The 15,087-nt window shown below is 33.5% G+C and overlaps 1 protein-coding gene across 5 annotated transcripts in view; it reads right to left on the reverse strand.

Moving 5' to 3' along the window:
* Positions 1–3,212: 3,212 nt before the first annotated feature.
* LOC132738979 (YTH domain-containing protein 1-like) overlaps positions 3,213–15,087 on the reverse strand; it is a 37,507-nt gene continuing 25,632 nt past the window's right edge. For 4 of the 5 annotated variants that reach the window (XM_060726618.1, XM_060726615.1, XM_060726616.1 and 1 more), the window contains 5 exons: positions 14,867–14,946; positions 11,519–11,593; positions 8,935–9,063; positions 7,105–7,164; positions 3,213–6,393 (listed from right to left, as the gene is read on the reverse strand). In XM_060726618.1, coding sequence (XP_060582601.1) covers positions 6,214–6,393; positions 7,105–7,164; positions 8,935–9,063; positions 11,519–11,593; positions 14,867–14,946 — 524 coding nt within the window. In that variant the 3' untranslated portion in view covers positions 3,213–6,213. The remainder of the gene's footprint in view (positions 6,394–7,104; positions 7,165–8,934; positions 9,064–11,518; positions 11,594–14,866; positions 14,947–15,087) is intronic. The other variant, XM_060726614.1, reaches the window with a different exon arrangement.

Raw genomic sequence — 15,087 nt, forward strand, 5'->3', positions numbered from 1 at the left:
AGGCATTTTTGTTACGTCATATATTTCGTAAATTATTGGTGACGTAATAATGTTTTTTCGTCAGGAATCCATTTTTATTAGTTATAAACATTGTGCTGTCGAACTAAATTTATGGGCCGTTCTTGAATTATGGATTTGGAACATACTGGATTATGATGTGTTTCATTTAATCTCCCAACTTATGTTCAAACCCCACATAGATTAACCAGACATATGCATCCCTTATCCCTACGTCAAATACAGGTATCCTCCGACTACCATAAGTACTCTTTCTTCCCTCATAGCATTATACTATGGAATAAACTTCCTAGTAACATTGCCACCCTGCCCAACCTGAGTCAGTTCAAACAGGCAGTGGTGGGTTTGCAGTACTAGTCTTACTCCCAGTGTTTTTAAACTATTTTATCTCTTATCATCTTGTTTCACTATTAACATTTTAACCATGACTAGAATACATTTTCAGTCTCACCTTCCAAGCATGTCAATGTTTGGACTTTTCTTTTTAGCTTTTCTCTTCACCTTTTACTAACAATCCGACGTGCACTAAATTCCTGCCTTTAACACTCGTAAGAGGGGTTGGCAGTATCCAGAGATAGATAGATAGATTTACATATTTCATTTGCTAACCCAGATAACTGCACAAATGGAACAATGTTTTAATAATGAGACGGATTATGAAAAAATCTGGATCATCATAAGTGTAAATGTCATGCCATTCAGGAGTTTCAAAGTCTACGGAACTGGATATAAACTGGCAATGAAGTGATCTTCAGAATGCGAATTCGTCGTGACGTTTATAAAGATCTATTTCGAAACTAAAAGGGATTCTATTCAGCTTAAAAGTAAGTGCTATTTCTTGATCTACTCCACAGACTCGATGATTTTGTTCAAGTTGTTGCTTGTTATTCATTTTTTAAAGTTTTCTATCATGCATTGCAACGAAACTGTTACATCTTGTAGATACAGCTTTGTAAAATAATCATGAAACGACCCCGAGAACATCATGTACATTTTAGAAACATGACACGTGCTTTCTCCCGTTCATCTTCAAATGAAGAGTACTTCGGCAATGGCTACGGAAAATAAACAACAGAGATTTGCCGTAGAGAAATGAAACTTTGCTTTTACAAGAAAATTAGACACTTTAGAGAAAAATCCTGAAAAATCTCGAGGGTGACTTTTTTTTAGTTTACAAAAAAGTTTTAAATTTTATTCAACGTGTTTTTATTAATTCATACCAGGCAAAAGTTCATTTCCATTTTTAATGGGACAGACTATAGTCAATCACTCATAATATTTGCTTGTAAAATCACATGTGATCATTATCAGGCCAGATCATTATCCAAGGCTTATAACTGTAGCATGGGTTTTGACAGAGTTATGGCCCTTTGTGTGCTTGACAAAATTTGTGGGCTTGTACTTGACAAAATTCCTGCATGTCGCATCAGTCATCAAAACTACTGAGGGTATTCAGCTGAAACTTATTCTGGATCATAGTTATTCATATTAATATGATTTTTTTTCATAAAAAATGTGTAAATGGTCATGTACAGTCATTGGTTCTGTCATTCCTAGATGAACTATAAATATCTGCATGAATGTGTTTGACATGATGTCTGTGTCACACGCAAGAATCAGGTCGAGCTTAAAGGTAAAGGCCACACTCTTAAACATCCAAAGCCTTAATATAATGTGAATTAATGGTTGTGTCCAGTCCATGGCTGTATCATTCAGGAATACATTGAAATATTTATGTGTAACTGTTTGGCATATTGAATCGATCTGTTACACGCTGAAACAAGGTTGGTAGTTCAAAGTCAAGGTGAATTTTTTTATTTAGTGAATAAAAATGTTTATGTTCGGCCAGTTCATCTTTCATTGAGTGATTTCAATAATAATTTTGCAAACGTATTGTACAATTTTGCATAAATATGTAACATGACAATGTATCTCTTGGTCACAGACAGAAGTCATGTTAATAAATTAATAGTCCTGTGTTGTACATCATTTTGTTTGGATAGATTTGAAATAAATGTGTTAAATATGCTGCTAATAACCTGCTAATCACAGGTAAATCGAAAACAAGGTTACTGGGTAAAATTGTTGGACAACACAGGTCTCCAGTGGTTCTAAATGTAGCTCAATTTTATTTAGTCTGAATGCTAACTTTCTGAAAATAGTTTTTCATTGAAAAAATCCTGTTGAATTTAAATACACATGCATGCTAAGTTTGTCTGGGTTGAGAATCAAATAAGGTCACTACTTCTATCTCAACCTCTGTTAACACTTCAGAGGTCATGTGGTCAAATTATATAAATTCTATATCGGAATTTATCCATGGCAGTCACTAATGGCCATGATAAAGAGATTTGACTTTCTTTGAGTTGTGGATAGATCATGGTTAGGCAGGTCCATAACCAACAAAAAGTAAAGTATTCACAAGAATATTTAAATAAATCAGGCTCTTTATGCTTAGCTATCATCCAGCATTTCCATGTATGTAATTGCACAAAAGGATGCAATATTTCTATAAATGAACATTTTATTTGCCTGATAAGCTTCATGCTTGGTTTGACAGTTTGCTGGTTCACACATTCCCTACTTCAAGGAATGATGTGTTGGCTAAAACTACATTTATGCTTGGAATGTTTTTTTAATGAACTATGGACATATGATGTTTCAAATCTTTTTTAAAACAAAACATGGAGAAGAACATGTTCATTTTCGGTACCAAAGGATGGATTGTTACCAGACTTGAGTATTAGAGGATCTTTGTTTCTCTTGCTTCATGGCCTTACGATCTGGGAACTTTACAAGCCCAAAGGGGTGTCGTTAAGGTTATTGATTTCAAACCACTTGCCTCTCACCACTGTGTGTTCGAATCCCAGGGACTTTGAATTCTTTCATGTGAGAAAGCTATCCAGCCATTACAGAACATAAGTGTTTCTACTCCGGTGCCAGTTCATGCCTGAAGGGCATCCGAGGTCTTTCTCCATCGGTAAAGCTGGAACATCGCCATTTGACCTATACTGTTATGGTGTGACGGAAAAACCAATCAAACAAATTGTTGTTATCAATGTTCCTAGTTCCTATCAACTAGTTCTAAAATATGATGGTACATATTCGGTTTTACTACTGCACAATTCCAGTGTTCTTTTCACTTTCCTGTGTTACAGGATATAAAACGTAGATTCTATCAATAACAAAACACATTTTTTATATAAATTTGTGTTTATTCCACATCAGTTATGTTAACATTGTACAATAATGTAGGCTGGGAGATTTATCCCACTCTACTTATATAATGTATCATGACAACCAATTTGTAAAACTATATACATCATATACATAATCATTCAGTTTGTAAATACCCACAAAAAGTTTAGAAATCTGTTACAAACGCAGTCATAAACGATAATATGAATGAAAAATAATGAACTTTACATTTCTGTACAAGAAAATTTAGAGTTATCTTACCGTTTAAGACTGGGTAAAAAAATCCCATAGCTAAGCCTTGAAAAATGATGATAAAAAAAAATAAATCAAATTATCATTACACAAATACTACAAACCATGCTTTATATGCCCTGTTATGTCATTGTGAGTTGAAAAATATAAAAACTAAAATGATAAAAGAAAATTACAAACATAAAAGAACAAGATTTAAGTATGCGTTTATTGTACGTTTGGCACTATATTTTTTATAATTGTGGATGAAACAGGAAAATTTAAAATGTGTTTTGACAAAAATGCTTATCTACAATCTCCATATTGTTCTGTGCAGGACAGTTATTACCTAAATTATTGCTGTAAATACAGTCACAAAAATATGTAAATTAACAAACTTTCATGATAATTACCCTTATATATAGCAACAAAGTAAATTACAAAACGTCTAAGTGTTAATACAATATTATGGAATGATTCAACATCCAACACAAATATATATGAGCCGCGTCACGACAAAATCAACATAGTGCGTTTGCGACCAGCATGGATCCAGACCAGACCAGTCTGATCAGGATCCATGCTGTTCGCTATCAGTTTCTTTACTTGTAATAGAGTTGGTAAGCGAACAGCATGGATCCTGATCAGACTGCGCGGATGCGCAGGCTGGTCTGGATCCATGCTGGTCTCAAACGCACTATGTTGGTTTTGTCGTGACGTGCCTCAATTATCAAAAGAGATAAACAATAATGTTTGTTCAATATGCTTTCTTTTTCTTTTTTCAAAATGAAGAATTTATATAGCCTCTAAATGGATCAATGCTCAAATATTTTCAATTCTTCAAAACTTAATCTTTAGATATGAAAAAGGAAGTTTTCCAAATTGATGAACAGGCAAACTGTGGTCTACTAATTACATCTATGATCTATCATGCCCAGCAATTGCTCATGAAAGAAACATCCAGTCCATCCCTCAAACAGGTGTGATAATACATCAATACAATAGTATCTTACTACATTGCTTTCCTGTCTTCATTCAATCAAACAAAAATTATTATAATATATAAATAGTATCTCATTCACCTTGTATCACCTGACAGACATTTAAATGACGAGGATTGCACAATTATGAAATGTTAAAATGCAATGCTTTACAGAATGTTGGTACAGAATGTTAATGAATGGTAATACTGTACAAAATACCGTCTTATATTTAACTTTACATTCATGTATAAACAACAATAGATGGACATTATATTGGGGATTTTGAAATACATGTACATATAACTATAATGAAAATATGAAATTAATAATGTTTAACACAAACTACAAATTATGGTACAAAAAAGAATATGAAATAAAACACAAAATAAAAAGAAAAGTATGAACTAGGTCCCACAAAAGATAATATTGATACAATATAAGTATAGTATTCAAATACACAATCTTGGAGAAAATGGTTAAGGAAACATAACTTCAGACTATCCTTAAAGCACTATCATAACAAAATTAATCTTTACTGTCTACTTTCTTAAAATGAACATATCTATTTTTTTTTCTGACAACATTTATCCATAGTTATGATTAAGCATGTCAATTTACAACACCTTTCAACAAAAGCAGTCCCTCAAAGAGTAAAATCTAGTTTTTGGCAGTAATAAACACCTCAATATATGATAATTTGTAAATATAATTGCAGCCTTAAGATGACAAAATCCGATTGGACAATAATGTACAGAAATACTAAATGGCTAAATCTATACTTGAATAGAAAAACCAGTCTGAAACTCTAGCATCTGATTGGCTGATACTATACTTGAATACAAAAACCAGTCTGAAAATGTAGCATCTGATTGGCCAGTACCATACTCAAACACAAACAAGTTAGGGACTAGAGCACAGGATTTACTATTTCTGTACAGAAATATGACCAAGTCTGAAATTGTAGCATCTCAATGTGTGCCCGTTTTACACAAAGGCACAAATTAATTTCATTGACTGCATCAACCTACTCATCTCATATATGTACTATAACTATTAGTACAGATTTATTTAATTAAAATACAATCTCATGAAAATTCAAATGGTGTTGTGATAACATATCAAATGATCTTTTTTCCCAAATGACAAAATCCTTTGATATCAGGTGTATGATTATGCACAAATATATACAAATGGTGTAAAAAAAAATGTTATATGATATGACTTTTGATAATGTTATATATAGCACACAAATTAAAATACAAAATGAAATTTATACAAATATATCTTTTTCACTGTACAAAAAACTAACTTGTTGTTCCAAGTTAACAAGAATATATCTATAAAACTTCCTGCTACCATTGTCATTAGAACTAGAGGTATTTAAACTTGTAATCCCAATAATTGAAATCAAATTAATAACCTCATCTACATGAAATGCATTATTTCATTTCAAGATAACTTATATATGGACCATGTTGATTTGATACCTTTAAAAAATCTATCATTGAGAAAGACTACAATGTGAATAAAGTAAGTAACTGAATAACAACCTGGTAGCAGCAACTTATACAGAATATTAAATCTGTAAGTACACTAAATAATTTATCTTTATAAAACCCACTTTAATCTCTCCATGTAGACTCGACATACCCTTTATACATTATACACTCTGATACTCTCTATAAAGGACATTCACACATATAAAGCTAGCACACACTCATGGTCATTAAAAAATATAACAATTACGCTCCAATCATACATTTGCTAAAAAAAGTGGCTACTCTCATCTTCGTTCACGATGTCTCTCCCGGTGCCTATCTCTCTCACTATCACGTTCTCGTTCACGATGCCTATGTTCACGTTCCCTTTCCCTGTCACGACTACGCTCTCTGTCGTGATCACGACTGCGGGATGAACTGCCTCCAGTGGTACGCCTTAAAAAGTCCTCTACATCTCTATCATACTGGAAATAAAATGAAACATTCATAACTTCAATATAACAGCTTTCTAGTCATCATAAATTATGTTTGATGAAGCTGTCTTTCTTTATTGTCTACCAAACTAGGAGCTGTGATAATGTTCTTATGCAAAATATTGGGCACCATTTAATTTCTACTTTGTTTTGAGCGAAATCAACACTATGGAAGTCATATGGCGACTTTCCAGCTTTACTGGTGGTGTAAGATCTCGGGTGCCCGTCCCTACACTATTTAGTTTACAGCAACAGTATAACTTTTAAAGTGTAAGGTTACCATATCTGAACATATAAATTAACAGTAAATATATAAAGCATGCGTAACTATGCTTCATGCTCAGGGAAAATATGTGAATATTACTGGATAAAATGTTACGATAAAATAAAACAAGCAACAATGTAAAATGAACACTAATGATGGTGACCATCTATTGTACTCTTCAATATTTCAAGACAGAAAACAGCTATCATTTACCTTAAATGTTTTTTGTATATGGACTACTTTTAAATAAATTATCAATTTTGAAATAAATTAAATAAGTTCTGTTCATCTATTTTGTACTACAGATTGGGTATACCTTGTTACTTTGTGTCATCTATATAAGAAAGCTATATATTGGTAACAATGTTTTGTTATAATGGTTGAAAAAAAATACTCAATCTGTAGTCATAAAACCAAAGAAAAAAAAAGGTACATACATTTCCTGATGATGTGTAGCGACTTTCATATTTTTCGTATTTATCATAGCCATCCCGACTCTGAAGAGAGAAATTTAATTCTCTTTAATATTTCAGGGGAAAAAAAATAGAAATCCAAGAAAATGTACAATAGATGAAAGCATTCTATCATGAATTGAAGTTGGAACAATTCAATATAACAATGAAAAATCAAATAACAGAAGCAACAATGTAGCAATGTATTGTTAATAGTTTTATAGTACATGTATGAACTATGTTTCTTATTATATTTTTTATGTCTTTATTCTATAAAATAACAAGATGCAACATGCCAAGCCCACTAACAGCAACAAGTTAATTAAAAGGGGTAAACAACTGTTGTCCAAGTTATATAAGTACAAAAATCTTTGGAAAAATTACAGACAAGACAACCAAAAATGCCCAATGTTTTCCTTTGACCAATATGTATGACCTCGACCCTTTGAAACTACAAGTCTATTTCTTTTGTGCAAAACTGTTTTAAATCAGTATTAAATTATATGAGAATGCATAAATTTATGGTAAAGTTACTGCCTGGACAAGCATAACTGCATGTTTTATATTCTTTGACCCCTTAGTATGACCTTGACGTTTGAGTTACAATTCCGGTTCTTCCACACCTTTACCCTTCTCTTTGAGGTTGACATTTGTGTAAATTATTAGAGAATCCATTAATCTATCCAAGTGATTGCCTACACAAAATTGGATGGACATACAGCAAAACCATATGAAGGATGGACAAATAACATTAGTGACACAACATTAAAGGAATAAAGACAATGAAAGACAATAAAAGCAATGAGATATTATTTCAGGGATATGGACAAAAGCCAAAAGCCCCCCCCCGGTCTAAAAATGACAAGGTGGACAAAAGCCCCCCCCCCCCCCCCTGAAATTTACACATAGGACAAAAGCCCCCCCCCCCCCCCCCAATATAGTGTATAACATATAGTGTATTAAAGTTGTGTTTTTTATGTGTTTAAAAGATATGTTTGGACATCACACGTAGGAAACATAGTGCTAAGGATATTAATTTGATCCTTTACAAAAGTGATTAAACATTACTACTCTTCTGACCCTTGTTGTGTATATGAAAATATGAAAAGCTATGAATTCAGTATCGCATGCATGCATTATTTCATCTGTTATCATATACTTTGTTATCACTTCAATATATACACTATAAATAAACATTTTGATGGGGGGGGGGCTTTTGTCCTATGTGTAAATTTCATGGGGGGCTTTTGTCCACCTTGTCATGTTTAGATGGGGGGGGGGGCTTTCGTCCGGGGGGGATTTTGTCCTACACTCATTATTTCACTATCAATTTTAGTATATTGCTATTCAGCAGGAAAGTATAAGAAAATCTCACATGAGACATGTTGTTTTTTTACAATGATCACTAATCAAATATCACACTTTAAAGGCATAAAAGAATTTGGGGAGTGTCATTTGTTAACATTCAACATTTATGTTGAAGAAACATCTGTAACTAATTTCTGAAATATTGACTTATCCAGAAAGAAAATGTCAATTATATTTCACTCATTTCTTATTGTACTTGGTAAATAACTGCAAGTTTATTTACAATTTACTTAACACATGTAAATAAATGAGGGTTCCAGATTTATTTTCTACAATATTATTTTCCATGTCATAACAAGTCTCTTCGCATTTGTGCTAACGAAACGGTTCCCTGTAAAATATACACTAAGGCAGCAAAGCTCAAATACAACACACAGACAATTCATTAAATGGGCACGGATGATATTGAACTAAACCAAAGTAATGATAGTATATATATGTACTTACTGAGCGTTTATCAGATCTAGATCTAGGAGGGGAATGAGATCGGCTGTAATCTGGAGGAGGCATCTGATATTCTCGTGAATGATCGTAACTCTGGTACTGTGCCATAGGGTCCATACTATATGTTTGAGGCTACAATATATATTTATATTTAAATGAGTAATTCATTGTTTGCATTGTCGAAAAAATGCAAAAAGAAATTTTGGACATAATATTATAGGTCAAGCTACTACTGACATGTTAAGCTGTCTTGTCTTATCCAAATGACAGCTTAATTATTAATAAACATAATGTTCAAGCTGTTATCAAAAAAATTTTCATTGATAAAATTTCATAAAACTATGTAAATACCTTTTAAATACTAACAAACAGTTACAATATTATTCCAGTTGGCTTATATTTCTCTTCTATTCACCATGTATTTCTGACAAAAATTATCCTTTTACCATAATCAACAAGACAAAATGGCGTAACATACTCCTGATTGGGCTAAAAATTACTATGGTACTAACCGCTAGTGTTGGTTGTCCCCAGACAAGAAGGAAACATATCAAAATCAATTTCAATATTATCTAAAATTCTGTTGCATAAAACTTTTTCAAAATCTGACAACTTTGTTCAATTTATGTTTCTTCCTGTACACTAGTCTTGTAAAAGACAATTCAACTAGAACTGTGTCCAAAGGACACGGATGCTCCCACTGACAACATATGGTATAAAGTGAAACAAGAAACATGGCAATGCCATGAAACCAGGTTTTCAATTATCACCATTGTAGATAAATATGTTGAAGTTGAAATACAAATACAAGCAACAAAAAATGTAACTATGTGCAACGTAAATCATGAATAATGTAGGAGGAATTGCACACAGAAGAATTGTTCACTATATATTCTGTTTGGGTGAAAAAAACAAATGGCCATAATTAGGTAAAAAATTATCCAATCACAAAACCCCGACACTATAACCAGGGCACTTGATGAAAAGCTTCTGTGAAAGTTAGAACAAAATCCATTGAGAAATGTAGGAGTTGAGCATAGAAGAAATTGTTCATTATATATTCTGTATAAGGAAAAAAAACAAAGGGCCATAATTAGGTCAAATATTATTCAATCACAAAATCCCGACAATATGCGCCAGGGCACTTGATAACAAAGCTTCTGTGAAAGTTTGGTCCAAATACGTTGAGAAATGTAGGAGGAGTTGCGCACAGAAGAATTGTTCACTATATATTCTGTATAAGAAAAAAAAACAAAGGGCCATAATTAGGTCAAATATTATCCAATCACAAAACCCTGACATTATGTGCAAGGGCACTTAATTACAAAGCTTGTGTGAAAGTTTGGTCAAAATCCGTTGAGAAATGTAGGAGGAGTTGCGCAAAGAAGAAATTGTTCACTATATATTCTATATAAGGAAAAAAAACAAAGGGCCATAATTAGGTCAAATATTATCCAATCATAAAACCCCGACAATATGCGCCAGGGCACTTGATGACAAAGCTTCTGTAAAAGTTTCGTCAAAATCCATTGAGAAATGTAAGAGGAGTTGCGCACAGAAGAAATTGTTTACGCCCGCCCATCCGTCCGCCCGCCCGCCGACATACCTCAATCTAATAACCAGTTTTTTCCTTCGGAAAACCTGGTTAAAAATGAGAATAATTTAAAAAAAGATGATATGACCTTTGACTGCCAAATCAAGTTAAAATCATGTAAACAGGATTTTCAATGTTAATGTCACTGTGACCTTGACCTTGGAGCCAGCCATGCGGAACATGCGTTCTGCACGTCATCTTGATGTGGTAAACATTTGTCTGAAGTTTCATCAAAATTCTTCAAAGGGTTGAAGAGTTACAGAGCGGACAGGATTTTCAATGTTAATGTCACTGTGACCTTGACCTTGGAGCCAGCCATGCGGAACATGCGTTCTGCACGTCATCTTGATGTGGTAAACATTTGTCTGAAGTTTCATCAAAATTCTTCAAAGGGTTGAAGAGTTACAGAGCGGACACAATTTCGTTTGACGCCCGCCCGCCCATCCGCCCGCCATACCCCAATCTAATAACCAGGATTTTCAAAATTGAAAACCTGGTTAAAAATCAACAAAGGGCCATAATTCTGTTCAATTTGGTTGCAGCAAAAAATCCTTCCTTTACGTCCATCTACACATTAAGCTTGTTCATCCCTGGAAGTTTAAGCAAAATCTGCCATCCGGTTTAAGAGGAGTTGCGTTCACAAAATTTCTACATAGTATATAGTGAAAAAATCAACAAAGGGCCATAATTCTGTTAAATTTGGTCGCAGCGAAAATTCCTTCCTTTACTACCATCTTCACATTAAGGTTGTTCATCCCTGGAAGTTTAAGCAAAATCTGCCATCTAGTTTAAGAGGAGTTGCGTTCACAAGATTTTGAGACGTACGGACGGACGGACAAGTGCAACGCTATATGCTCCCCACTTTGTGGGGGCATAATAAAACTAAAGATCTGTTTCATTTTAGGTGGAATTTATTTACTGTTTTTTACCATTTTCTCTATAAATAATTTAGCTATATCACCCAACAACTTGTTGACTGTATGTATAACTTACAGGTGGTCCATATGGTGGCATTGGTGGTGGGGCTGGTGCTCTGTGTACAAACTCCCTCATATAATCATTGTAGGACTGAAATATAACAACAACATCTAAATACAACACTTTCTTAATAACTGGGAAAATGAGAAATACTTGTTTCAAATCATGACAGCTTTCTTTTAAATATTAACATTCACTGCAAATTCTGATAAAATCTTGGAAAATGGATGATCTAATGACACTATAACGCTAGCTAAAATTTACTGATTTGATAGCTTTGATTTGATAGTTAGGTAGCTATAAACTTGTCTATTGTACCATCTACATTTTGAATAATGAACTTTTATAAGTGGTAAATTAACAATCAATACATTGTAAGTTGAATCAATATAATATTGATGTCCCTGTTGTATGACATGTAACACAGGAACAAATGTTTAGTGACAGATATGTGACATTGACTCTTGAGGTAAAAACTTGGCTTTTGCCTGAAACATATTGCTTTTAGTCCTATTTTTACCTTTGACCTCTAAAAGATATTGACCTTGAACCTACAGACCAAGGATAACCAGCAACACATGATCTGGTGATAATAATCATTTCTGACATGAGATTATCTAACCCATCTAGGAATGACACTGTTATATACATACAGATAGGGTATTCACTACATACTCATTCACTATTATGATGGGTGTGAGCATGTATAAGTCACACTCAAACGACCATAGCAATAAAGAATTCACCAGAGTTCCAGATAACGTGTGTATCGGCGTATTTTAAGCTTCAAAATCAACTAAAAATGCACAAGGTTACCAATTTGTTGCGTTCATTTATGCACGCTGTAAATTAATTACTCAAAGAATGGTGTGCAGACTTCCCGAAATACGTCGGTCCGACGGACATGTCCGATAAATTTTGATCAGGTCCGACGAGTTTTTATTCCGGATCGGTCCGACTGTCCGGCTTTTATCCAAGCCGCATGTATACAAAATGGCGTCGCTAAAGGAGCCAAACCTTGGAAAAATAAAAAAACTACGTCAGAGGAACGCGCAGAACAGCAGTAAAAGGATAAAAAGAAAAGACCTGAGACAAAATTTAATGAAAAATAGAAGCAAGACAGTGAATCGTTGGTGTATGATAGGGAGGAGATGAAAATGCGCTGTAACTTGTAAGGAATGTGCCGAATTTTACGGCGAAAAAATAAAAAAAAAGTGTCTTAGAAATACAAACACAAGTTATTCTTTGATCAATTTTATTTGGTCCGACAGATTTCGTTTCGGTCCGACAGATTTTTATGGTTTGTCAGACCGAATGTCTGACAGTTTTTTTCAACTTTCGGGAAGTCTGGGTGTGTACTTTCATTTTCAAAACAGCTGATTTCCGCTTCTGTTTAACAGTTGACTGGGTATCTATGTTCCAATTAATACCCATCAAAATACTTTCAAATATTTTTCTTCCTGTAAACCAGTCTAATTACGTATTTATTGCGTAGGCGCTTAATAAAATATATTGTTCTATTTTCTTTATAATTGCAAGCATTTATTGATACACACATAGGTCATGGTTGCTTCAAGGTCGAAAAACGTAGAGCTAAATTGACATTTTTAAAGTATGGTTCATTAAAAAAAAGAATAAGTCCTTTAATCTTACTCTGTAGATTCATGATATATTTAAATTAACCCCCACATTCTGAAAAGTGGGGGTAATTACCCCCAGTGTCATAAAATTATCTGGAACTCTGATTTACTTCTTACTACATAAATTAAGTAATGGAATATGTTTTATCACATACAATTACATTAACAAAATATCTGACAAAAGATTCTAAAAATGAATAGTGTAAGAGTGTACCATGTAAAATCAAGAACATTAATTGTAGTTTTTTGAAGACTTAAAACAATTTTATCTTTGTAGAACAGAACAGTAACAAACCATCACCAAATTTGAGGTCATACTATACAATTGCATGTAACAGATTATTTCTTTTTTTGAAAACGCATGGACCTTAAATATAGTGGTGGTGGTGGTAGTTTACCCTTGGAATCATGGCAGTAAGCCATTTTGAATTCACCAGAACATAGTTTAGCCACTGAATCATTCCTGGGCAGACTGTCAAGCAGTTTACAAGTACTGAAGCTTTCACTTTGGCAAGGAATTGATAATTTCAGTACATGCTGGAGCAGTGGTATGACCATATAATAGTAACCAATCACAAGGAAAAAAAACCTGCACCACCTGGAAATGAAACCAGAGTCGCCTGATTCACAGTCAAACGCTCTACCTATTAAGCTAACAAGACTGTGCTCCATACAAATAGTCATAAAAGTTTCTTTTATATATATCTTCCATGGGTTAAATTATATCATTTACAGCTTCATAATTATCATTGTCAATGGTTATAATTATGATTGCCAATGGTTATAATTATCAGTACCTATGATTATAATTATCATTGCCTATGGTTATAAATATCATTGCCAATGGTTATAAATATCATTGCCAATGGTTTATAATTATCATTGCCTATTGTTATCGCTAGGAAATTGACCATTACCATACATTAAATGAATACTTTCACTATTTGTATTCATGCTGAATGTATAACAACTGTACCCTGCAATAAAGTATTCCTATATTTGAACAATAAAGTATTCCTATATTTGAACAATAAAGTATTCCTATATTTGGACATTGGAGCATCCCATTCACCAGAGGGGGTAGAATGCAAGGGGAGTATAGAGAAGAGTACAGACCTCCTTGTATTTGGACACATAGTCCCTGTATGTATCACTAGGTGGAGTGTAAGAGGAGGTGGTATATGATGGAATATCACAGTATCTATCTGAACACTGAAATCACCAATCATTTATTTTTATCTATTGCCAATTATATAATCCTTTATACAGCCTGCAGAATAGAGTTTCCCCAAAAAGGAAAACAAAAGGACAGACAGACAGTTAATGCAAAATATCAAGAAACATCTTTCTAATGCTGGGTTAACAAGACAGCTTACTCAACCATTCTCATATATCTCTGTAAAAAAGGTGACTCAGAGTTATCATTATGGAATCTATGCCTATCATGTAGGTTATGACAATGAACAAAGTTGTGAAGTTTTAACCCATTCCCTCCAGTAGTTTTGGAGATACCAACTTGCACACAGTAAGCTAAACCTAAGTGTGACTGCAATGCCACGGTGAGAACAAAAGTTTTTCCTCGTATTAATGAGCTAAAAAATAATAAGGGTATTATTTTACAATCACTGTTATTATAAATGTGCACTATACAAGCTTTGCAAACTATCTAAGTAGAGATAAATCACATCCTCTTATCACATGTCATACTGTAAATAGAACTTACCCCGTTTATAAAAGTTTCTCTCCTAACTCCCTGATTATATCTTGATGAGCCTCTGTCAGATCTTCTATCTCTGAAAAAACCTGCAAACATACAAACAACATTAGCTTTCTTTCCACTAAAGTTAAGCAACAAGAGAGCCATCATTGGGTCATGATGGCCTTTATCATTCACCAGAGTATATGGTTTACATGGTCAAGATTTAATTATAAGGATATTCCTCT

This window comes from Ruditapes philippinarum, unplaced genomic scaffold, assembly GCF_026571515.1.
Source record: "Ruditapes philippinarum isolate M1 unplaced genomic scaffold, ASM2657151v2 ctg2655_1_1_1_1, whole genome shotgun sequence".
In the NCBI taxonomy this organism is placed as follows: domain Eukaryota; kingdom Metazoa; phylum Mollusca; class Bivalvia; order Venerida; family Veneridae; genus Ruditapes; species Ruditapes philippinarum.